At 34.2% G+C, this 25,848-nt stretch overlaps 1 protein-coding gene across 1 annotated transcript in view; it reads right to left on the bottom strand.

Annotated features, from left to right (window-relative positions):
• Positions 1-13,989, bottom strand: part of LOC111043338 — a 134,118-nt gene extending 120,129 nt beyond the window's left edge. Inside the window, 3 exon segments of the mRNA XM_039440400.1 lie at positions 3,029-3,323; positions 9,396-9,689; positions 13,593-13,989. Of these exon segments, the coding sequence (XP_039296334.1) occupies positions 3,029-3,323; positions 9,396-9,518 (418 nt within the window). The 5' untranslated portion in view covers positions 9,519-9,689; positions 13,593-13,989.
• Positions 13,990-25,848: the final 11,859 nt, after the last annotated feature.

Genomic DNA, 25,848 nt, shown 5'->3' with positions numbered 1-25,848 from the left:
AACAAATGAAGAAAGGCTGTTTCACAAACCTACAATCTAGAAAAGTGTAAATTCCGTTTATTCTATTACTCTCAAATTTCCTATCGAGAAAAATTCATTTAATGAATGGTTATCAAACATCATATTGTTGGTTATGTTTTCTACGCTATGGTAAACAAATGAAGAAAGGCTGTTTCACAAACTACAATCTAGAAAAGTGTAAATTCCGTTTATTCTATTACTCTCAAATTTCCTATCGAGAAAAATTCATTTAATGAATGGTTATCAACATCATATTGTTGGTTATGTTTTCTACGCTATGGTAAACAAATGAAGAAAGGCTGTTTCACAAACTACAATCTAGAAAAGTGTAAATTCCGTTTATTCTATTACTCTCAAATTTCCTATCGAGAAAAATTCATTTAATGAATGGTTATCAACATCATATTGTTGGTTATGTTTTCTACGCTATGGTAAACAAATGAAGAAAGGCTGTTTCACAAACCTACAATCTAGAAAAGTGTAAATTCCGTTTATTCTATTACTCTCAAATTTCCTATCGAGAAAAATTCATTTAATGAATGGTTATCAAACATCATATTGTTGGTTATGTTTTCTACGCTATGGTAAACAAATGAAGAAAGGCTGTTTCACAAACCTACAATCTAGAAAAGTGTAAATTCCGTTTATTCTATTACTCTCAAATTTCCTATCGAGAAAAATTCATTTAATGAATGGTTATCAAACATCATATTGTTGGTTATGTTTTCTACGCTATGGTAAACAAATGAAGAAAGGCTGTTTCACAAACCTACAATCTAGAAAAGTGTAAATTCCGTTTATTCTATTACTCTCAAATTTTCTATCGAGAAAAATTCATTTAATGAATGGTTATCAAACATCATATTGTTGGTTATGTTTTCTACGCTATGGTAAACAAATGAAGAAAGGCTGTTTCACAAACCTACAATCTAGAAAAGTGTAAATTCCTTTTATTCTATTACTCTCAAATTTCCTATCGAGAAAAATTCATTTAATGAATGGTTATCAAACATCATATTGTTGGTTATGTTTTCTACGCTATGGTAAACAAATGAAGAAAGGCTGTTTCACAAACCTACAATCTAGAAAAGTGTAAATTCCGTTTATTCTATTACTCTCAAATTTCCTATCGAGAAAAATTCATTTAATGAATGGTTATCAAACATCATATTGTTGGTTATATTTCTACGCTATGGTAAACAAATGAACAAGGCTGTTTTACAAACCTACAATCTAGAAAAGTGTAAATTCCTTTTATTCTATTACTCTCAAATTTTCTATCGAGAAAAATTCATTCAATGAATGGTTATCAAACATCATATTGTTGGTTATATATTCTATGCTATGGTAAACAAATGAAGAAAGGCTGTTTTACAAACCTACAATCTAGAAAAGTGTAAAATTCTTTTATTCTATTACTCTCAAATTTTCTGAATCCGAATGGTTATCAAACATCATATTGTTGGTTATGTATTCTATGCTATGGTAAACAAACTATCAGCGCATGCGCAGAGAAGCAAGCAGACTACAATTTATTGTCGACCAATGCGAGCTCAGATAATTGGAACTGTTCCAGGTCGGACAATCTACCACACTTCGACTGTGGGGCAGAAAGTTGGAACTGGAACAGGTTTCTGGAACAGAATCTGTCAAAATTCCTCCCATGGAACGTGGAACTTTTTACTTGGTAAATTGTGAATCGGACAATTTACCACATTCAATGTACACAGAACGGGCCCAATGAGTTGATTGTTGCCAGCATATTTGAAACGTGAACGATTTCTGTGAACGTTCCAAGCCAAGAACACTCTGTTTCCCTAGCAACCAATGACAGAAACTTGTTGATGGGAAACGTCAAGCGAGCTGCTAGAATTATCACTGTTCTGATTGGCTCCTGTGATTTTCACCAGAACGAACGTTCTAGAATGTTTATGGAACGGTACGTAATTACTTGGAGAGTCTTTCTGGTTTCTCAATTCTATAGTCACGAACTGAACACCTCATCCAATGTTAACATTTTCAATACTATGAAAACTGAGCATTTCCATAATTCATTTCAATCATTCATTTTTAATCAATAATTGAAATAAATTAATATCAAGAACTTACATAGTTACTCATAAAATTATGATGACTAGTTTATGACAATAGAAGAGAATAAAAATAAATAGACTACAATAGTATTATATTATGATAATAGACAGACTGTATGTAGGCCTACTACAAATTAGTTTTAGATCATATCCAAAGAAAATGCATTAGAACCTACAGTTTTGAAAAGCACTAATGAATGATATTTCTTGTAAATATCTTTTTAAGTACGGTATTCATATTTAAAAAAAAACTGCAGTATAATTCTCCTTTGACTTGTTCCAAGACCAATATGGAGCTCATATCTTTATCACTATGAACTTCATATTTATTAAATAATACAAAGTTGCCAAATTTTATTAATAAAATGGCTTAGATGAAATATACCCAGTCAGTAGTTCACAAGCGATGCCTAGGATTAAACTAAGGGTTGTTCCGGTTAAGCTCGTTCGTTGAAAAAAAAATTGAGCTGAAGATAAGGGCACAACCAACCCAACTGAGAGAATAGGACATGTGCTTAACTTGGAGAATTTATAGTGAGGAGGTCGCGGTCAACCCAAGCTACGAAGTGACGTGGAGCATAGAATATTTTTTTAATCATAATTTTATACACAATATAAACAATTGAGGGTCCTGCCAAACCAATTCGTAATTTGACAACAATTGACGATCTGGCCGCACTGATCACAAGGCGTTCATTTGGGGAGGACAAGCTGTTCAGGTCAGTGAAAATCACCTCCCTACGGCATGTCTGTGTCTTGTCTGTTTCTAATTTCTCATTGAAGATTGAAAATAATGGCGTTTGGTGAGGATGACAATGTTCTGGTCAGTGAAAATCCCCTCCCTACCGCTGGTCTGAGTCTTATAATATCTGATTGGAGGTTGAAAAAAGTGAGGTTTTTTTTCGGTGACTCACCCCTAGCCGGCGCATAGATGTTGAGATAGAGACAGTCCTCGTTCTCGTGACGTAGGTAGGGCATCAGCCGTCGCATCTGCCGGTCACGCTCCGGTACACGGCGACCCTGATGCACGGGCAGCCGCTGCGGACAAACCGGTGGCAACCGGTCGGCCGGTCGGGTGGTCTTCCAGGTGGGCGGTGACCCCGGAGGCATGAAACGGTGGCTGCCGACTGGTGGCGCCGCGTACGGCACACCCAGGAACACCTCCACGTTGCGTAGTTTGTTGTTGTACGGGGATTGTGTCACTAGGCCCTGCAACAGATTCAATGGAGACAGTGTTTTACAAGTTGAATGATGAATTATTTGAAGATTATTCATTGTTGATTGTTTCAAATCAAATCGTTTATTGCACAAAAAAATATAAATTAATACAGAATACAACAAAAAGGAAAACAACTTTGTGCTACACGTCGGCAAAAGAAAACTTGTACGCCGACATGGAGTCTCAATTATCTTATTCACTTTTACATTAATATTAATGTATAAAATATTATAATATGGGCTTACAATAATTAACATTCGACCAACTCAATATTGCATTCTAAGAAATAACAATAATTAAAGATATACATAAAGCTGAATTTTAAATTCATACAACATTAATCAATATCAAACCAAATCATTAATTGAATAAAAATAATTTTTGTTTCGCCTAGGTATGGAGTTCTTTTATTTTAGGCTTCTTTATCAACCATCCTCTTGGAACTTTATTATAGAGCTTATTTCTCAAATATGAAATACTTCTACGGGATAGGGTGATGTCAACTCTTACAATTATGGTTGAGTTTTGAGCGACTTGTCTAGTCACTCTTTGAAAATTCTGCATATTTTTTGATTTGAGCACATCTTCCTTAATAGTCTTTAAAATGAACAATAATTGTCTTATAGTTAACAGTTTATTAAATAATATTGCTGTATGATTTGTAATTGTATGGATGAATGGATAATAATTAATAATGATGAATAAATGTGATTGAATGAATAATTGACCGAGCGAAGTGAGGTACAAGATTCAAGTCGACGGTTTTGCATTTCTCTTTTGTTCATATGTTTATATGTTCCGCATTTACATCGAAACGCAGCAATAGATTCTCATGAAATTTGACAGGTATGTTCCTTCTTGAATTTGGCGTCGACGTATACATAAGGTTTTTTGAAATTCTGCATTTTAAGGATAATACAAAAGGAAGAGGAGTCTCCTTCGAACGTAGATATTATCGTAAAAATCATACTTTTAAATTATTCATTATAAATCGAGTGTATTGTTAATTTCATGCAATGAGGCATGCAATTGAAAACTCAAAGTAGCATATTATTAATTTTCTCCCAACTTTTTTGTGCTTTCAACTCGGTAAGCTTTAGATGATAGTAGCATAGGCTTTTGATGATAGTAGCATAGTTGTTTACAACAAAATTACTGTCGATACAACAACCCAAACAGCCATTAGTTGTTTACACACCGATATCTCGCCGACACGTCTGGAAAGGACATAATTTTAGGTGCCTACAGACTTTCGCACTGCTCCGCAACCGAACGTCACTCGAGCAGATCGATTGATGATCGACCGGGGAGCAAGAGTGGATCGACCTGGGAACGCGCGAAGAGCTAACATCTCCCGTAACGTGATCGGTGTGACTGCAGAGCGGGGGCGGAGCGACTGCGGTGCGATGGAGGAACGAGGGCGATACGAGGGTGGTACGAGGGCGGAGCGTGCTCGGTGCGGGTTGGAGGCGCGTATATGTGTACGCAGCTTTACCTTGATGGGCAGTATTAGAGGAGGCTGTGGTTTTTAACTGCGCAAGGTCTACTGATCACCGGACTACTAGTGAATACTAGTTACTGTCTGATTGAATAGATAGATAGCTATAAGATTCTTTGAGAAATTCCTTGTTATGAATGAATGGTTGGACTGTTCTATACCACGGCAGAGTTTGTGTGTGGACAGGGTTCCTTTGTATGATTTTATTCTTTTTTGTGTTACCGTATGTGTTATAAATTTTGTCTGATCACGTTATAAACGTGTCTGATCATGTCTTGTCTTTTCTCGACTATTCTGTCTGATCACGTTATAAACGTGTCTGATCATGTCTTGTCTTCTCTCGACTATTCTGTCTGATCACGTTATAAACGTGTCTGATCATGTCTTGTCTTCTCTCGACTAACTGGTGTACGCCTAGCTTTATGCAGAATTTGCTCACAGAACTTCCTTGATTTTCTGTCAGCTGTTCTATTGAAAGCATTGGAAAGTGGAGATAAATAGTTCAAATTGCAGTGAGGGTAGCATAGAGGATTAGAATCTATATTATCACACTTATATCATCTCTGATAATGATGAGTAATATTGTCATGATATAAAGAGGCGAGTAGAGTACGATACTATAGAAAGCCAGTGTTTACTAGGAGATGAAAAAGTTTTTAATACCGAAATTTGATTGACTGAAAAATCATTCTCAAATTCAAGAGAGATTAAAAACTGGCCAAACAACTGAAATTATTACCTAAAATAGTTCAATCATTCCTGAATCAGCTATAAATATGTATGATTATGAATTCATCTAGAAAATAGCCACACTATTTCATTAGGAGATCATAAATTACAGGATATTATTGATTCTATATTCATTGAAAAGTATTGTTACGAATCAGCTATCAACATGACTGATTAACTAATTATTATATATGAATTCATCTAGAAAATAACCACACTATTTCATCAGGAGATCGTAAATTACAGGATATTATTGATTCTATATTCACTGAAAAGTATTGTTACAGTTCAGAATAGAATGATCATGATCGGAGATCTATCAGAGTCTGCTCGAATCGAGTACATTTCAATTGCACTTGAAAACTCATTCATCATCCATGAATATTACAAAATTACGGAATCTGAAGTGTTCCACTCAATCAAATTTTGATTTCATCCGGCTGGAATATTCAGTTATGCATCAAAACGATTATTTCCATACTGTAATCGTGTATTTAATATGTGATAACGACAGGATTTCAACAAGTTTTTGTGAATTTAATCGGATGAAAATTGTTGGAATGGATTTAGTGCGAGGAATTTCATTTTATGACATGTTATGTGTTGAGAGACCATTCATGTGGGTTTACATCAGTAATATCAGAATTATCTCATATCGGTTGAAATGTGATTCACTCATGAACACACGAAATTTATTGTATGATGAATTATATAGCCTACATGAATTTGATCGGTCAGTTTTTCACACTGATATGAATCATGTTTTTAGGTTTGTTCTCATTACAAGTTTAATGATTTTACACTTTTCCTCTCAAATGAAAGTTCGAATTCAGCTACTCGAGCAGCAGAGAATCAAATTCAAAGACCTGCCACAAGGTCACAAATCTTGATGTTCCAATTTTTTTTTAGAGTTCTCTCATATTGATTTTTGTGACATGTTCTTTATAATATAAGTTCTTTCATATTATTGAATTTGTGACATGCATAAGAGTATAAAAACAATATAATACTTTTAGTAACCTTTAAGTAAAAACTTATTCATAAGAATGATATGTTTTTGTATCTTTCTGCTTTTCCCTGTATTATTGTTTTTGTATAGAATAAATTTCATTCCAATTTCAAAAAATGTATTGATTTGTGTATGTAGATCTCTGGAGACTATAGCATCAACTCGTAAAGTCAAGTGATTGGATACAAGAGGAGCACAAGGTGAATTATTTTGAGAAGTGATAATTTTCTAAAAATGAAATAATAGGCCAAATCCTATCGATAAAGGCACAAGTCCAAAAGACATAGTAGCATCATCCTCAGCTTAGTATGGTCCTTCATCATGAATCAATGAATAGGATCAATGAGTAGACCTTTTTGTCGCTGATGAAAACAATTTGTTTGGCAATTTCTTTACTCGGCTGACAATTTTTTGAGGGAAACTCATCAGTCTAATTTCTTGATGTACACAATATTTTTGTTCTTCACCTATGTTCATGGGATATATTGATATGAGTCAATCATTCCCTTATTTTTCCACTATCATGATCCTTAGCTTTAATTTAAACTAAATTGAATCAATTCATTTTAACTTTCCTTGCCCTATCACCATAGGTAAGGAAAGTATTGCTTTTCAAAAAAAATTAAGGTACCCTGATTTCAAGTTCTCTATACGTTTCAAGGTCCCCTGAGTACAAAAACATGATTTTTGGGTGATGGTCTGTGTGTGTGTGTGTGTGTGTGTGTGTATGTGTGTATGTCTGTGAACACGATAACTCCATTCCTAATAAACCGATTGACTTGAAATTTTAAACTTAAGGTCCTTATACAATGAGGATTCGACAATAAAAAATTTAATATAATTCCATTCCAGATGGCGGAAAAATGGCGGATAATTACTAGAAAACCATGTTTTTCACGGTTTTCTCGAAAACGGCTCTAACGATTTTCTTCAAATTCATACCATGGATAGCTATTTATAAGCCCTATCAACTGACATGGGTCTCATTTCTAGGAAAATTGCGGGAGCTCCGTAATATTCTTGAGAAAAATGGTGGATAATCACTAAAAACCATGTTTTTCACGGTTTTCTCGAAAACGGCTATAACGATTTTCTTCAAATTCATACCATGGATAGCTATTTATAAGCCCTATCGACTGACATGAGTCTTATTTCTGGGAAAATTGCAGGAGCTCCATAATATTCTTGAGAAAAATAGCGGATGATTACTAGAAAACCATGTTTTTCTCAAAAATGACTTGTCCGATTCCTTTCAAATTCATACCCCGTATAGTTTTTGATCAGCTCTATTAACTGGCATTAGTATCCTTTCTGGGAAACTGATGGGGGGTCCAGCCCATCCTTAAGAAATGGACTTTGTAACCTCCTTCTCGTGCATGAGGTAGGTAGGTAGAGCAGTTCATAAAAAGAACACATAGTCGAGATATTTCATCTGTAGAACAGCTGTTTTAACGACTTCTGAAGAATATCATCGAATTTCACAATTTACACAAAGGAAAAAGTACTCTGAAAACAATTATATGTACACATATTAAATTATACAGTAGTCTGATCGTAGTCTCAAATATGTTGCTGCCAATCGTCATTATGTTATTCCCCTAAATTATCTTCCTTTAAGAATGGGGCTTACAGTTCAATGAGCAAGGTAAGTTGTGTGAGTGCGCCACACCAGATTTTTCCACATTGCATCACAAAGATATGCAAAATTATATAAATCATCTCTCAAACGTAAGCTGGAATCAATATTTCAATCTCCACCTCCAGATGTGGTTAAGACGTTGCATACGTGATTCTCCATAATGATGTCACTCATTGTATACCGAATAAAACTACATTTTTATCCCCCAGTGAGTAGAGCTAATACTGTTGTTTCCAGTTCACAAAGAAATATATATTTTTTTATCCATTTATATCTTCCATTCATCAAAATAATCACAAATTAATCTTTCAGATATGACTGGGAGAGATCAACAGAATCAGCCCCAAGAATGTTCTTCTCTCAAGTTTCCTGAACAGTAACATTTCCAAGAGATACGTTCCCATATATCCAGATTAACTCTGGACCCAATTGGTACTTCTGTATTCGAACGAGTGAAATGGTACATTGATACGAGGTGAATATACTATACTCGCTTTGCTCGCCATATTCATCTAGCCAGGGGGCTTCCCCCCCTGGACCAGCGACTGGATCGTCAAAAAATGATGTCAGCAGGCTCGCTTCACTCGCCTGTATTTTTCGTTTGAGCATGCTTTTCTCAGAAAGTACTAAGAAAACGCAGAAAAGCTGAGAAAAACGTTGATTTTGGGCGTATCTTTGATGAAATATTAAAGTCACCTCATCACAACATTTTTAGACCCTAGCTAAACCTCTGTAACAAATTTGAAAATTTTCTGTCTATTACTTGATGGAATAACTGAGAGAACGCAAAAAAACGCTAATTTTGGTTGTATCTTTGGCGTTATTTCAAATTCCTTCTAACACAACATTATTACACCCAAGCTGAGCATCTGTAGTAAATTTGAACATATTCTGGTCATTTGTTCTCGATAAAGCTGAGAAAGCGCAAAAAACGCTGGAAAATCACAGATTTTGGGCGTATCTTTGAAATTTTTTTCAAATCCGTTCTTAGTGCGCCTCTAAAGGGCCAACTGAATATACCTATCAAATTTGAACGTTTTTGGTCCGGTAGATTTTTAGTCCTGCGATGAGTGAGTCAATAAGTCAGTCAGTGAGTGAGTGCCATTTCAGTTTTATATAATTATGTATATGATTAAATTGAATTTGAAAAACTAGTTTATCGAAGATTAGTATGATTCGAATCTCACCTCAACTGGTCCTTGTCTAGTCTGAATAGTCCTCGTTTTACTGATCACTTTCCAGTTATGCTCCTGAGGCATCACACTCCCGAAAAAGCACGCAAACACCACAAAATGCACGCTGCAAATCATGGCGCTTTCACTGATTTCTGTGATCGTTCACTGGCAATAACTAAATAATAATCACTGAGCACTCGAGGGTATTCCATTCTGTCACTGGTCACTGGGTACTATAAATTCGATGGCATCACTTTGTTCAAAAAATCGTAAATTAGTTCAAATTTGTTATTAATGAGAGAAAATCTGGAATTGAATAATCGAACTATGATTGGAAGAGCTTCATCGCTGGGGGATTCTAGAAAGTTATTCAGGTATTTTTTTGTTGACAATAATAAGAGGAATAGAATGAGGGGGAATCTCAAATTAGATAATTGAAGTATTATTGGAAGAGCTTGATTGTTGAGGGAGGAGTCTAAAAAGTTATTGGGGGAAGTTTTTGTTTTGCAATAATGAGAGAAAATAGGATGTGGGGCAATCTCAAATTAAATAGACTTAAAACGTTTCAAAAATCCACTTTAATTAAATAAAAATTAATATTTTACAGGAGCATGCTTTCGTGTGTGCTCACACATCATCAGCAACAAGTCCACAACATCAACATTCACGCTACAAACTCAATTAATCTCAAATTAGATAATTAAACTATTATTGGAAAAACTTGATTGTTGATGGGGCCTAGAAAGTTATTCAGGGAACTTCTTGTTGAAATAATATAAGGGGAAATCTGAAATTAAATAATTGAACTGTTATTGAAAGAGCTTGATTGTTGAGGAAGTCCAGAAGTTATTCAGGGAATTTTTTGTTGAGATAAAATAAGAGGAAATCTGAAAATAAATAATTGAACTTTTATTGGGGGAACTTGATTGTTGATAAAGTCTAGAAAATTGTAGAGGGGATTTTTGCTGGCAATAATAAGGGAAAATCAATTGTTGTGATGAAAATCTAGAATTGAATTGAAATATTATTGAGAGAGCTCGATTGTTGAGGGAATCTAGACATTTATTAAGGGATTTTTTTGTTGGCAATAATAAGGGAAAATCAATTATTGTGGAGAAATTCTAAAATTTAATTGGAATATTATTGAGAGAGCTTGATTGTTGAGGGAATCTAGACATTTATTAAGAGATTTTTTAGTTGGCAATAATAAGGGAAAATCAATTATTGTGGAGAAATTCTAGAATTAAATTGAAATATTATTGAGAGAGCTTGATTGTTGAGGGAGTCTAGGAGTTATTCAGGTAATTTTTTGTTGACAATAATAAGGGAAAATAGATTATTGAGGAATAATCTGGAATAGAAATTAATACATTATTGAGAAAGTTTGATTGTTGAGAGAATCTAGTAGGTTACTTAGGGAATTTTTGTTGACAATAATGAGGGGGAATAAATTATTATTGAGGGAAAATCTAGAATAAGATTGAAATTGATACATTATTGAGAGAGCTTGATTGTTGAGGGAATTTCGAATTGAATTGAGGTCATTGGATAAATTTGTTCATTCGACAATAATAAAGGAGAATAAATTATCGACATAAAGTCTAAAATATTGAACAATTGAGAGAGCTTTTTTTGAGATAATTAGGAATTGAATAATTGTGGTCATTAAGTTAGATAAATTTCTCCATTCGACGATAATAGAGGAGAATAAATTCATCAACTCTTACTTTATTCATTCATACAATAAGTACATCATCAAAATAATAGGAAGAGAGAAAAATAAAGTGAACCTGTGATATTCCTCTCTCAAATTTTTATAGGATTGTCTTTTTTCTTTAGGGCTACTCTTAAATATAGATAGAAATTGGAAATCCAAGTACCCTTTTAAAATTGTTCAATCACGACATGTTTCGGCTATATAATGCCATTATCATGTCCTTATTGTAATGCTAATGGAATCATAATAGCCGAAACATGTCGTTATTAACCAATTTCAAAAGTAGTGTACTTGGATTTTTAATTTTTAATTATGTAAGGTTTTACACACTCCGAAATAGAAGTCTTGTAGTTGTTCACTTCACAAAATTTTCAGTCCTTAAATATTCTCACAAAGTAGATTTCCAAATTTAGATGCTTCAAATCATTCACGAGTACTCAATAATCAAATTTTAATATTATTGAGAGAGCTCGTTTTCTGAGATAATCTAGGATTGAACTGAAATCATTGAGGACTAGCAGGTAACCCGTGCTCAGCATCGGTCTATTTAAAATTTTTAAACTGAAAACTTGACGTAATGAGATCTCGAAGAATTGAAAATAGGCCTATAACCATCCTCGGTTAATTAAGAATCTATATGCTAAATTTCAAGTTAATCAGTTGAGTAGTTCAGACGTGATGATGAGTCATTCATGAATTTCCTATCCCGTACGTGTAAAAGTCAGTTTTTTCCTTTCCATTTATATAGATGTTGTCGACAACTGTAATAGAGGAAAACGGAGGGAGATTTGTGAACAGAGTTATAAATAAAGGGGAATATAATTATATGGGTAGCAATTTAGAACAAATATGAAGCAACGAATTAATTGTATGAACGTCACAACTGGATATAGAAAATAATGTGCACGGATATGTCATAAAATTAATTAGTTTACCAATCGGATTCGACGTGAAGCTTTCCAGGAATAAAATTTAATTGGAATTAACAATTTGCAGCATTTAATTTAAATTTTCGTTCAATAATAAAATTATTAAAAGTTAATTGAATATAAGTTGATGTTTAATTATTCTTGTTTGCATATGATTAGCTACTTCTCTGTTACTGGATTATTTGTTCCAATTGAGGAGCTGAATCAATTGAATGACATATTTCAATAAAATTTGAACACTGCGTTTCAATGTTACTATGAATGAGCTGGACTGATGATAATATCACTGACAGCTATTTCACATGTTAGGGAGTGGAAACTCTCATGACCTTCAAATGAGTTGTGGATTGAGAAAATGGACGTGACAACTAAGACGGGTTACAAGTATTCAGGCAGGAAAAACGTGACATCGATAACCATTTGCATAAAATCTCAATTATCATCAATATAAGTTTTTTTTAAGAAAAGCAATCATGTAAAGTATTGTAGAAAAGTTGTTAAGAGAATGAGCTAGAAATATGCAATGATTGTTGTATATTAATTAATTTATGGGCTCATGAAACTTTCATTACGATTCTCCAAAAATGTACTTTTTTGAGATATCATGGTGTTCTTGCCAAGGTGCAATATGATCCCTCACTTTTGATCTTATATTTAAATATGATAGTAATAGTATTTTATTCTACAACTAGCAGGTAACCCGTGCTACGGAAGGGACCTATTTTCAAAATTGATATACTGAGAACTTGACGTAATAGAATCTTGAAAAATTGAAAATAGGCCTATGAACATCCTCGGTTGATTTAGAATCTATATGCAATATTTCAAGTTGATCAGTCCAGTAGTTCAGACGAGATGATACGTCAAACATATTTTTCTCAACCTGTACGTGTATGAGCCAGTTCTTTTATCTATTAAAGTATACAGTACATAAGTTCTTCCTTGATGCTAACCCAATAAAGTGACAGAACTTAAATCTTTTTTAGAAACCTTCCTCAACTTACTGCCAACCTGACAAAATTGGTCTTTTAATCATTTTTGTTGTCAATATTAACCGTAACAACTGTTCCCTAAAGGTACTCTCTCTGCTTTTTTTCTATGTTATGGACTTTTCTATGTTATGGACTATGGACTTTACTGTTATGGACTCACTATGTTATGGAATTCCTATGTTATGGACATCTCAATTATAATATATTATTTCATGTCCCATGAATAAAATTTGAACATTAATTCTGAAACATCTAGAAGGGGGATTAGAATTTGGGCTTCGAGGTGCACGAGATTAATATTTTTAGAATCTATGTGCAAAATTTGGAGTTAAAAATCATTCCCGTTTTTCCTGTAGTATGCAATCCACAAGTTGACATGATTTGATGCCAATAAACGAACAAACACAACTCTACTTTCATTTCATTTCATTCATTTATTGTATAATATACTATAATCATAATACAATATTATGACATTGGAGGAAAAACTAGGCTGAGCCTGTACTATTTCACTCCAAAAATGTTGATAAAATGTTAATGTTGTCCAAAAGATAAGGTTATGTAATCTCACACTGCTTCGTCACTTGATTTTCGGTCCAGGTATGATGATCAAAATAACTTCCTCTTATTATATAGATGACAGTGATAGTATTCCATTCTACCAAGACATTTTTACTCTACCATGACGAAGGAAATTCTATTCTACCATTACTATATCCTAACGATAACTGTAACGTAGAACCAATACACAAGTAACAATTGTTCCACTCTTATATCTCGCGTATTTTCCGCCACACTTCACTTTTCACATTGCGTTTCTTGCACTCACGAAATACCCGGATATCAGAACAGGGTCAAGGTTGAGAGGGGTTTCACGAACACGTTTGAGTTTGTTGAAATCGCGTTAGAATTCGAACTCTTGAAATCTGAGTTGTTCGAACACATTACGACCGCGGCAGCACGGCAAAGGCACTGAGCTCGCTAAAGCTGGATGCGCGTTTTGGGAGGGGAGTGAGTGAGAGTGTGTGAGTGAGTAAGTGAGGTAGACAGAGTGAGCGATCAAAAAAGACAAGGGAGAGAGAATGATGGAAAGAGGGTGAGAGGGAGGAAGCTAGAATGTCAGGAGGGGGAGAGTGGTTGTTGAAGAGAAAAGAAGAGGACAGCTGAAAGAAGGTGGAAAGAAAGGGAAGATTTTGTAGGTTTGAAAGTGAGGAGGAAGAAGTGTTGTAAAGGGAAAGTAAGAGAGAGAGAGAGTGTGAGAGAGAATGAATGAACGAGTGGGAGGAGAAGAAATATAGAATGGGGAAGTGGTTGTTGTTGAGGACGAAGAAGACTGATTGATTGATTGAGTACTTTATTTATGTAGATTACAATATATACTGGCTTATACACTTATATACAATAGCTCACAATACAGCAAAATTAAATGTGAATTTACATGATTTAGACTAAGAAAATAATTATTGAACTGTATATGATATGAAAAAGCAATTTGTAATATAATAACTATAGATAATTATATTGTTATGCATCTACATAAATTGGTGAAGCTTTGGACATATCAATGTCCATTCTTCGGAAAGAATAATAAAAATATCCTTCTCACTAACTCTCTAATAAATGGAGATGGAGATAGAGGAGCAAATCTAGGAAATTTCTAGAAGATGGAAATAGAGGAGCAAATCTAGAAAATTTCTAAAATTCTGATGATAATGAACAATATTATTGTTTTTGGAATTTCTATAGTAGAGAAGAATGAGGTTGAAGTGGGAAGAGAATGGGTAGAAACACTAAATGAAGGGAAGAGCTGGAGGAGGAAAATAAGTTTGGAGATTAGGAGAGATAATAGGAATAGATGAGGGAGAGGGAAGCAGTTATGAGATAGAAGAAGAGAGAATAGGAAAATTAAACAGGACAGATAGGCAAAAAAATAGAAGAGGTGTGAAGGGGAGGTAATGGAATTGGAAAGATTTGAAAAAAGGAGGGACACAAAATTACTGAGTTGAAATTTGTAAGAGAGAAGGGAGGAATTTGTTAGTCGATGAGAGAGAATCAGTAAGTGAGAGAGTGTGAGTGAGTAAGGGGATAGAGTGAGAGGGTTAGTATGGATGAGAGAGAAAGACTGAGAGTGTGTGAGTGAGTGAGAGAGTTAGAGTAAGAGGAGAGAAAGTTGAAAAAGGGGTTGGATAAAAATAGATTGATTAGAAGTTTTGTCTTCAGACTCGGAGAATGTGGGGCCGAGTGAGTAAGAAAATGTTTTGCTAGAGGAAGAGAGAGAAAAGAATACATGTTGAACACATTCAAATGGGGTATGAAGGGAATGAAAAGGGTTTTAATAATTAGAGTTTGCTAAGTGTGAGAGACAGTTATTAAAAAGGAGAATAGTTCAGACTCGCAAATAGAGTCCATGCTTATGAAATACTGTTAACTAACTGAAAACTATTCAAATAGTTATTAGCATAGAGTAAAGATACCGTTGAATGCTATTATTATTTGTTTCTGCTCTTAGTTATGAGCTGTGCCATGGTATAATCAACCCAGACCATGAAGAAAATTAACCAAAAGTGAAGATACCCATAACACTTACGCTATCTTTCCTCCATGCCGATGGTTATTAGTCTATATTATATAAAAGCGAAATGGCACTCACTCACTGACTGACTCACTCACTCACTCACTCACTCACTCACTCACAGAACTAAAAATCTAACGGACCAAAAACGTTCAAATTTGGTAGGTATGTTCAGTTGGCCCTTTAGAGGCGCACTAAGAACCGATTTGGAAAATTTTCCAAAGATAAGCCCAAAATCTGCGTTTTTACAGTGTTTTTCATCGTTTTCTCAGCTTTATCGAGAACAAATGAACAGAAAATGTTCAAATTTAGTACTGAAGATCAGTTAGGGTGTAATAATGTTGTATTAGAAGGAATTTGCAATAAAGTCAAAGATACGCCCATTCTCAGTACTTTGACTTTCTGATGGAATGAGGCATGCTCAAATGAAAAATGCAGGCGTGCGAAGCGAGCCCGCTGATCTCATTTTTGGACGATCCAGTCGGGGGTCCACGGGGCGGAGCCGCCTGGGTAGACGGATGTGGCGAGCGAAGCGAGCCTGACGGCTAGTTAGTAATATAATATGGCTTAGTATGGTGACTGAATTACTGTTCGTGTAAAAATTTGTTGGAATTGAATTCATAAATATAATATTATTGTAAACTTTTGTAAAATATAAAATGTAGTAGATATATCATAGTGTGGATTGTCTTTATTGATGTGATGTGTCACATACACAACCATTTCTTTCTTCATCAATTGGAACAATATATCAACTTCGGAAGTATCATCACGATGCAGTCAATATACTGTTTCATATAATCATTTTGAGTGATATTATTCCACTAGCTTTAATGTTCTTCATCCTTGTTGAAGAATCATGTCCAGTAGTATATTATTTTTCGCCACACGGCACAGAAAGCAGCGGTTTTCCAGTCCCTACGTAGATCTGGAAGACATTGTTTGCTGACGACTCTCGTCTGGCGTCAGAACAGGTTTCTTTCCGGCTAAGGCCGGATATTGTCATTTGAAAGAATAAAAAAGTATAAAATCAACCTCCCACATAGGGATGTCAATCCCGGGACTGATTTCCAATCCCAGTATTTCGGGATCATCCAATATCAATCCCGGGATCCCTGGACTGATCCCGGGATTGGCAAAAATCAGTTTCATGCATTTTTAACCAATTGTTCCTCCTCAATTACATGTTCAGTAACAGTGTGTGGAGATGAAAAAGGGCCCATTAGATAGGGAGAGGCTATTATTAAAATGAAAAAAAAAACTTGGGAATAATATTGAAATTGAACATTATATTTCTTTGAATGTTTTCAAGATTAGGAGTAACTGTTTTATTTCATGTCCTACCTTAAATTTGCTGTATCCTCGATGATAGTGAGAACTGAGGAAAGCAAGATAACTCATCAGAGTCTTTTTCATGTAGAACAAAAGCATTTCTATCCTACATCAGGACGGGATAAAGCTCACAATTTAATTACGTCAAATACTGTAAAGTGAATTGATATCACTTGAATTAATAATATTAATAGTAAAATAGAATACTTTTTGTAAGACCGTAACGCCATACCAACCAAACAACGCGAAAGCTGAACCACTATGCTACTAAATAAAACTTCGTAGAGCCAACTATAATATTTACTTCAACTAGATATTCTACTTATGATAGAGAAAGAGAAGAGGTGAGGAATAATTAGACAGAGAGTGAATCGTTAGTGCTTTTTTATTTCTGATTTCTGAAGTCTTTTCAAAGTTCGGAATGCATTCCAAGGAAATGCCATCAGCACTATTGCAAATATTGCGCCGTCTAGACTGGTAATAATTATGGTGCTGTGTAAACAGAAACAAGAGTGTAGAGACATAACAACCAATCAACAACCATTCTGCCAATTATGCGAACTGATAATGCGAATTATATTAAGCCAGTACAGAGTACAGTATACAATCAATATTATGTATATGCAACTGTAGGCTGTGCCTGTAGAATAAATTAGCCAAACACTTAGAACAATAAATTAGTTATGAAAACTCATATTCATCACCATAAATAAATTCCATTTCGAATTGTTTTTGGAAAAATATGATTCACAATTTCAGGTTTACAATCCCAAAAATCCCGGGATTGACGCTGAAAAATCCCGGGATTGTTAGGTATCAAAAATGGACCCGGGATTGACATCCCTACTCCCACATAATTAAACATAATCTTTCAGGTTATTTAGACAAATCAGAATAAAAAATTTAAATATTCGGACAATTTCCTGATATTCAGATAACCTCAGATTTGCTAGAGCTATGACCTTCCACTTTTGCTTTTGGAAGTGCTTAATAAACAATTATTCTCCTATATAAGTTATATATTATTTATTTTTGTTTTTGACGAAAAATAGCGTTCGCACCACGGGCAAAAATGTTTTTCCGGCTCTCAATCTTTTCTATTCCTCGGCCTACGGCCTCGGACTTGAAAACCGATTTGGAGCCGGAAAAGTCTCATTTTCGGCCCTAGGTGCGAAATATACTATTTGTTATCTTATCATTACTAAACTCCGGAAGAACTGCTGCAAAAACTCCTGGAACTACATTTTCATTGAGAAGTTGATGAGATGATTTAGGTGATCATGACATGTAGCATTAAGATGCTACACCTCTCAACAATACTACATGTCAAGATAAGGAAATATTATTATTGATAGGCTGATTTTCGACTCAATGAAAAATTTTACAGAATAGATATGAAGCGCTACTTTTAGTAATATATATCTGTTTTTAGCGTATGGCATATACACAACAAATATATAGCTCATGAGTCTCAAATGCCTAGATATACACTGATGTATATTTCAATAACCTAATTCTTTGGACAACATTAACATTCTATCAAAATTTTTGGAGGGAAATAGTACAGGCTCAGCCTAGTTTTTCCTCCAAAATCATGATTATATATTATGATTATAGTGTTTTTATACAATAAATTGAAAAATGAATAAATTCTTTGAGATTCTGTGTAGTTTCCGATCAGGAGAGAATTTAGTAATATAAATGGAATGGGAACAGTACCCTTTTCAAAAATCACATTTTTCCCCTTTCTCGAAAGAAACAATAGACTCTTTCAGTATTACACACTCTTGATGATTTCTAATGGTTCATTGTTTTTTGAAAAAAGAGAAGACAGTGATTTCTAGAAGAAATGGTTCTATTGTGATTTAATTCCAATTGATTGTAGATTATGATATAAAGTGATCCGTGGTCTAGTGGATAGAGTGCCTGCGTAGTAGCATAGAGATCCCGGGTTCAAACCCTCTCAATACCTACCAAAAGTTTTTAACCAGATCACTCCCGTGTTATCGGATGGGCACGTTAAACTGTCGGTCCCTGCTGAAGTATGACAGTCGTAAGGCCCATTGACGGCTTACATTATATATTCAGGCGGTGGGACCTTCCCGCAAAGGACTCCCCACCAACAAAAGCCATACGAATTTACTTTTATTATGATATAATTACTTTTTGGAGAGTGTATAATGACGGAGATCAGTTCATTTTGAACACTCAAGTAGAACGCCAACAGTCCCCTAATTTTTTGGAAGAGTTGAAAGTGAAAAATACAAATATTTTTAGAAAATAAGGTTTGTAGATGGAAAAGAGAGGGGCTCTAACAAGAGAAAATGTGTGAGAGTGAGAAGAATCGGGTGAGAATAGCTGAGCGATCTGCTATGGATTTTCAAAGCGAGTTCTATTTTTGAAACATTCGTTAGTAGTCTCTTCTTTGCCCTCCATCTTCTTCTTTTTGTTCTCTTCTTCTTCATCATCAAGATTCTTCTTCAACTCTTTCTAATTTCATCCTCTCTTATAAACAAGTTGTTTACGGTAACTTATTTTAGTCTCCACCTTATTGATTCAGTGTTTGCTTTTTATAATCCAAGTATTGGAATTACATTACAAGAAATCCTGCAGAATCCTATGTTCTTTTTTATTTTTTTTTACTACTATTATTATCATATTATTATTATTATATATAAACTATTTAATCTAGAATCTATAATCTATAATTTGATGGTTCTATAATATAAAACCATTTCTATTAACTGTAGATAGTTATAATTTAGACTGTCTCGGAAGTCACCTGAACTGCTACACAAAATCGGAGTCCACAAAAGTCGAAGGTTAAAAGAATGATGAGAGATAAAAATACCTGAAGATATTAGGTATCCTAGGTGGGTTCCGAACTCATTTCAAATTTCTAAGTGGCAGGTGTTGAATATGGTCTCGTTTATGAGTTCAACAGGAGTTCAACATCAAAATAATCAACGGGAGTTGATTATAATCAATAATCAATTAATAATCAATAATCAAATAATTCAATGGGAGTGTGAGAGCAACAAAATAATCTGAGTCATCGGATATATCTGTTAAAACAGGAAATAAGAGACACAAATCAACAAACAAAAACACAATTAAGCTATAAATCACAATAGTATTCACATTGAAAGATGGAATTTCTTAGCACCGTACAGTACACCAATGCTTCCCAAAAGTTTGAAAAGTTCCAAAATGATTATTATTGATATTAATTTCATTAGTTCACCAAAAAGCTTCCAAGATGAAATTTGTTGAATAGGAATTGATAAAATGTAGAATTTCTCAATAATTGGAAAAGCATCGTTCCATTCTTGTTACATCCACATCAATTCACAAGAAATGACTTTTTTAACAAAATTTTGAAAGAGAATATAAAGATTTCTAAAATATGTGAGCCCGGTTGCATAGAATTTCATGTTGAATTTCAAACATCATTATATGCTACGAAAAACAATCATAGAAAAATCTTCTGGAGGTAACTTCTTTGATTGGATCTCGTAGTATTTAATAACAGTTAAGATGTAACAGTGGTGTATGCAACCGAGACGTGCTATTCTATTATAACGACAGATATATCATTGAGTTTGTTGTCCTTGAGAGGTTTTGAACAGAGAATAGTAGAATATCAGACAGTTTCAATTTTAGATTGAAATGAAGATTTACTAGTCGTATAATACTTTTTCTCAATGACTATTGAATCGGATAAAATTAAAATCACTGTTTTTTAATTTGATACATTCCAGTGTAGACGAGAGAGTAACAAAATTGGAGTTGGCATGAGAGGGAAAAAGATAAACAGTAGGTTAGAGTGAAGATGAAGATGAGGGAGTGAAAAGTATGAAATAATAGGGAGATTGATTGATAGAGTACTTCATTTATGTAGATAACAATATATACTGGCTCATACTCTTATACAATAGCTTACAATACAGCAAAGTTTTAGATGAATTTACATGACATAAACTAAGAAATGATTATTGAACTGTATAATGATATGAAAAAAATTAATTTGGAATAACTATACAAGATAATATTGTGATGCATCTACATAAATTGGCGGAGCTTTGGACATATCAATGTCCATTCTTTGGAAAGAATATTGAAAATATCCTTCCCAGTAACTATCTACCCAGAGATAGGGAGAGAGAGAGAGTGAGAGATTGATTGATTGAGTACTTTATTTATGTAGATTACAATATATACTGGCTTATACACTTATATACAATGGTTTACAATACAGCAAAATTATAGATGAATTTACATAATATAGACTAAGAAAATAATTATTGAACTGTATATGATATGAAAAAGCAATTTGTAATATATAACTATAGATAATTATATTGTCATGCATGTACATAAATTGGCGGAGCTTTGTACATATCAATGTCCATTCTTCGTAAAGAATATTAAATATATCATCCCCACTAACTCTCTACCAAAAAGAGAGAGAGAGAGAGAGATAGAGAGTGAATAGAGGGTTAGACAAAGTCTAGTTTAACAGTGACTGCCTTGTCATCACCCAATGGTTCGTAAAATCTTGCAAAGTTATCGTTTATTTGCTCTGGACTTTGTACGTCGTAACCGGAATAAATGACAATAAAGAAAGGGATAAAAACAGATAAAAGAGTGTTGGTGGCTGGTGAGGGTGAGAGAGGGACAAAGTGTGAGAGAAGGGAATAATAAAAAATCTCCACACGTGGAGATTTGGCGTAGAATAGCTTGTAAAAAATGATCACCCAACCTACAATAGGCGGGCTCCTCTACACTTGTATAACGATCTTGTTTATTGAAGTGTTTTCGTCTGATATGGGTTGAAATTGAGATGAAAATATGACTTCGAAATGTTTTTTTTTTCGATCTGAAATGGTACTAGAATATTACTACCATACATAGGCCTAATCGTTAACAAGTATTGCGAAATCCTTGAATGAGTGTAGTAAATTTAGTATACCGTATGATCTCAATTTCAAGAATTTCCAATGTCAATTGATTACAATGGAGGCAATCCTCCCTATATTCATATTTCCTCCAATATATTTCAATCCTCCCTATATTCAAGACTTCCAAATCAAATGACAGCCAAATAATAAAACGTATTTACAATAATACAGTATTAAGCCGTGCCCATACTAAACAAATATTTGACATACATGCTCGGCAGACATGTTTGTTGAGGAGCTCAGGGACAAACATTTTAAAAATGTTCGACAATCATTGTTCGTCAAACAAAAAATTACTGTTTTTCCAAACATTTTCAGTGTTCACAGCTCTAAAACATGAAACCTGTTCTCCCCACTTACAATGTTTTGTTTGGTGACGCGTCCACACTGGTCACGGGCAAACATTGTTTGTCAAACATGATAAAATTTGCCCAAACTTTTCCAACAAACATGTTTGTCGAACGTTTGTTCAGTGTCGGCTTGAGGTCAATCAAAATATAATTTGCGCTAGGAAACTCGTCATCAATCATAGATAGGTTTCATTAATAAGTTTTTGAAAGTTTTATTGAGTAATTAATAGAAAATGAGGACAAAAACATTCCTGTCTTCTAGCAATGTGATTCATTACTGGTCAAAACTGAGGTAGAAAATTAATGCCGTTCTAAAATTTCCTATATTATTAGTTTCTTGTTGTATTTTTTCCATTTTCGTGTTTCCTGCTTTAATCTGTATTATACCCTTCCATTCTTACTCATATCATTCATCTGGTTCTGTTACCACGATGCCGACTTTCCATAGCAGAGTAAGTCAACTTTTGTTGACTAAGTTCAAATACGTAATGAACATAATTGATTAAATATCATTAAAATTAGGATTGTTTGATACAAATGGACAAATTTGATACAAATCTGTTAGTTTCTTAGTTCTTTTTCCATTTGTCGTTGTGTAACGGTTCTCATGACCATATTTGGAATACTTGGGCGTATCTAGTCTCGGCTAATGGCAGTAGAGCTCAACTTTTATTGGTCGACAGCTAACGGCCAATACGGCCAATACTAGTGCTCCACCATACTGTAATATTCTGATCCTCAATGTTAAAATAAAGCTCCCAGATTACAAAAAATTGATAATGATGCAATATCATTCAGAATGGTAACAACCGAAACTAATATCTCAAATTTTTTGATTGAATTGGTGATTTTGTCAATATCGGAGTTTTTATTTGTGGATATCTACCACAATATCAACCTCACAACAACACAGAAACTTCTTAGGTTCTGCTCCAATTTACAATCTAAACAAACAAAAAACACAAATTTTGATTCCGAAAACTCTTCTCAAATGAATAAAACCAATTACAAACTATTCTAAAAGAATTAATAAAAATAGATTGCTTCTACATTGACATGATATTTAATTCTAGATATAGACATTCTCAATCCTCTCCCAGTTTTGGATTGTGTGGCAGAGAGGACCTGGAGTCCTAACTCCACCCTGAATGAAGGCAATTAATCAATTCAGTTCAATTCTTTAAAATTCACTTGTTCGAAGTAAATGGAGTAGGAGCATCACTCCCTGAAAATGACGATCATATTTCGTCACTTGTTAAAAGTTAATCAAATAGGCATCACTTTCGATTTTCTCGTGGAAGAGGACAAAAATATAGGCTATTTATCCTGCATATAAATGTACTTATGAAAATAAATAAAACCTGAATATTGCTCTCCAAAGCTGCGTTCACACCAAAGTTATTAAAAAAATGTTAATAACTTAATCCCTATAGACTCTTTCAGATTAAATATAACTTATCATACACATGATGAACATTTTATGTGTTAGTCAAGTTCCGTTCAATCTAATAGAATCTATGAGGATTAAGTTATTAACATTTTGTTAATAACTTTGGTGTAACCCCAGCTTAAAAATGACGATCATACATCCCTGATCATCACCCAAGCAACAACGGAACTTACACAACCAACACAATAAAAAATAGACCAGACAGACAAAAATATGTCAGCCGAAGACACAATAATTATTCATTCGAATGTTGAGGATATTATCGTTGACTAGGATCGAGTAACAACATTTCAGTCCACAAAATTTCTAACAACATTTCATTCGACAAGACGACGTTCCTATTATTGAAGTTGATGTGTTTTGTTTTTTGGGACTCCGTCGGGTTTGGGATAAATATAGCAGCGCCGACTCCGTCTGGAATTGTGCGGCCTTTGAGGAGTCACAGATGATTCATTTTGAAAGATTTTTTCAACTTCTTTATTTGAGAGCGACAGTTTGACTGTCGTCTTATTAAAAGCTTGAAACGTTCTAGAGCATTCTTGTAAGAGTCTGTAATGTGGTGAGATATTATTATTATTATTTGATCATAACTCAAGGCTCATTGTGAAATAAAACCATTATTTTTGTTCAATTTCAATTCGGGGTCTTATTTTCGATGTGTATATTGTATTAGGCTAGGTTAGAACTTCCTGTTAGGATCTCCCCACCAACATACTAATTCATTCTATATGAATACTTTTCATCATACTGGAGTGATCCGTGGTCTAGTGGATAGAGTGCTTGCGTAGCAGCAAAGAGATCCCGGGTTCAAACCCTATTATCATAACCAAAAGTTTTTAACCACATCACTCCCGTGTTATCGGATGGGCACGTTAAATTGTCGGTCCCGGCTGAAGTATGACAGTCGTAAGGCCCATTGACGGCTTTAATTGATATATTCAGGAAATGTGGGACTTTCCTGCAAGGGACTCCCCACCAACAATAGCAATACGAAATTACTTTACTTTTTCATTATACTTTTCTATATATGTACTTTTCATTCAATTATATTTTGTATGTTCAAGGGTACTAAGCACCATCTACGTTGAATCATAGAGAAACAATAGCGTAAGTAGATATCCAATGGTATAGGGCGTTTATGTCGCAACTTTTACTGTTATCTCAAGCCGATCACTGTCGATTATTGTCGATTTTTACTGTTTTGTCGGGGTGAGAGTGTATGAGTGGCACAATATGAGAGACTACCAGCGTCATAAAGCTTCACAGGAAAGAACTATGTGGACTATCAGCTTGAGATAACAGTAAAAGTTGCGTCATAAAGTCCCCATACCATGAGATATCCTATGCTATTGTTTCTCTATGGTTGTACCAAGTTCACTTGTAGATATGGTTGCATTCATCATAATGTGTTTCATACCGAGTTTAGGAATAGTGCTGATTTTTCTTTATTTTCGATCGGGCATATTGGCTTGTGTCGTTGGAAAATTTTCTTCCAAAAAATATATAAAATAACTGTTTTCACACGTCTTTGTGTTCATCATTGAAAGTTTCTTTCAGTGATACTTTGTATGATCATGAAATAATTATATCAGTATACCACAGTATACTACCAACCCAACGGATTCTAAACAAAAGAGAGATTACAAGGACTACAATGTTATTGTCTAGACCTGTTACCCTATTGTGAGTGATTATTCATTTTCCTACAGATAACTTGAAAAGTGAGCATTTGTGCACTGATTGCAGGCCGCAAAGAATCACTTTTCCGCTCTAGTGCGCAAAGTATTACTTTGTGTACTCCAGATTTGCAGCATGACAACGCAAACTATTCAGTAGGTTATATCATAGAGAAACAATAGCGTAAGTTATGCTACTTACGTAACTTATGCTATTGTTTCTCTATGGTTATGTAATAGTGTGGGAGGCCAGGGACTTTGTTAGCTCCCTATTTATTAAAAAAAATAGATAATAATTGTTTTTAAAACCTCCAATCAACTGTTTAAATTATTCGAATCCACGGTTGGGAGCTTTTAGTGGATTCGTTCATTCAAATGCACAGATTATCATCATTAACTGATTGTCACCTATTCTAGCAACTATAGTAACTACGAGCCAGGAACTTCATTGAAAATACTTTAAAAATTTAACTTCAGGTTTATTGA

This window comes from Nilaparvata lugens, chromosome 13 (genome assembly GCF_014356525.2).
Source record: "Nilaparvata lugens isolate BPH chromosome 13, ASM1435652v1, whole genome shotgun sequence".
NCBI lineage: Eukaryota > Metazoa > Arthropoda > Insecta > Hemiptera > Delphacidae > Nilaparvata > Nilaparvata lugens.
This window is presented reverse-complemented; position numbering and strand designations above follow the sequence as displayed.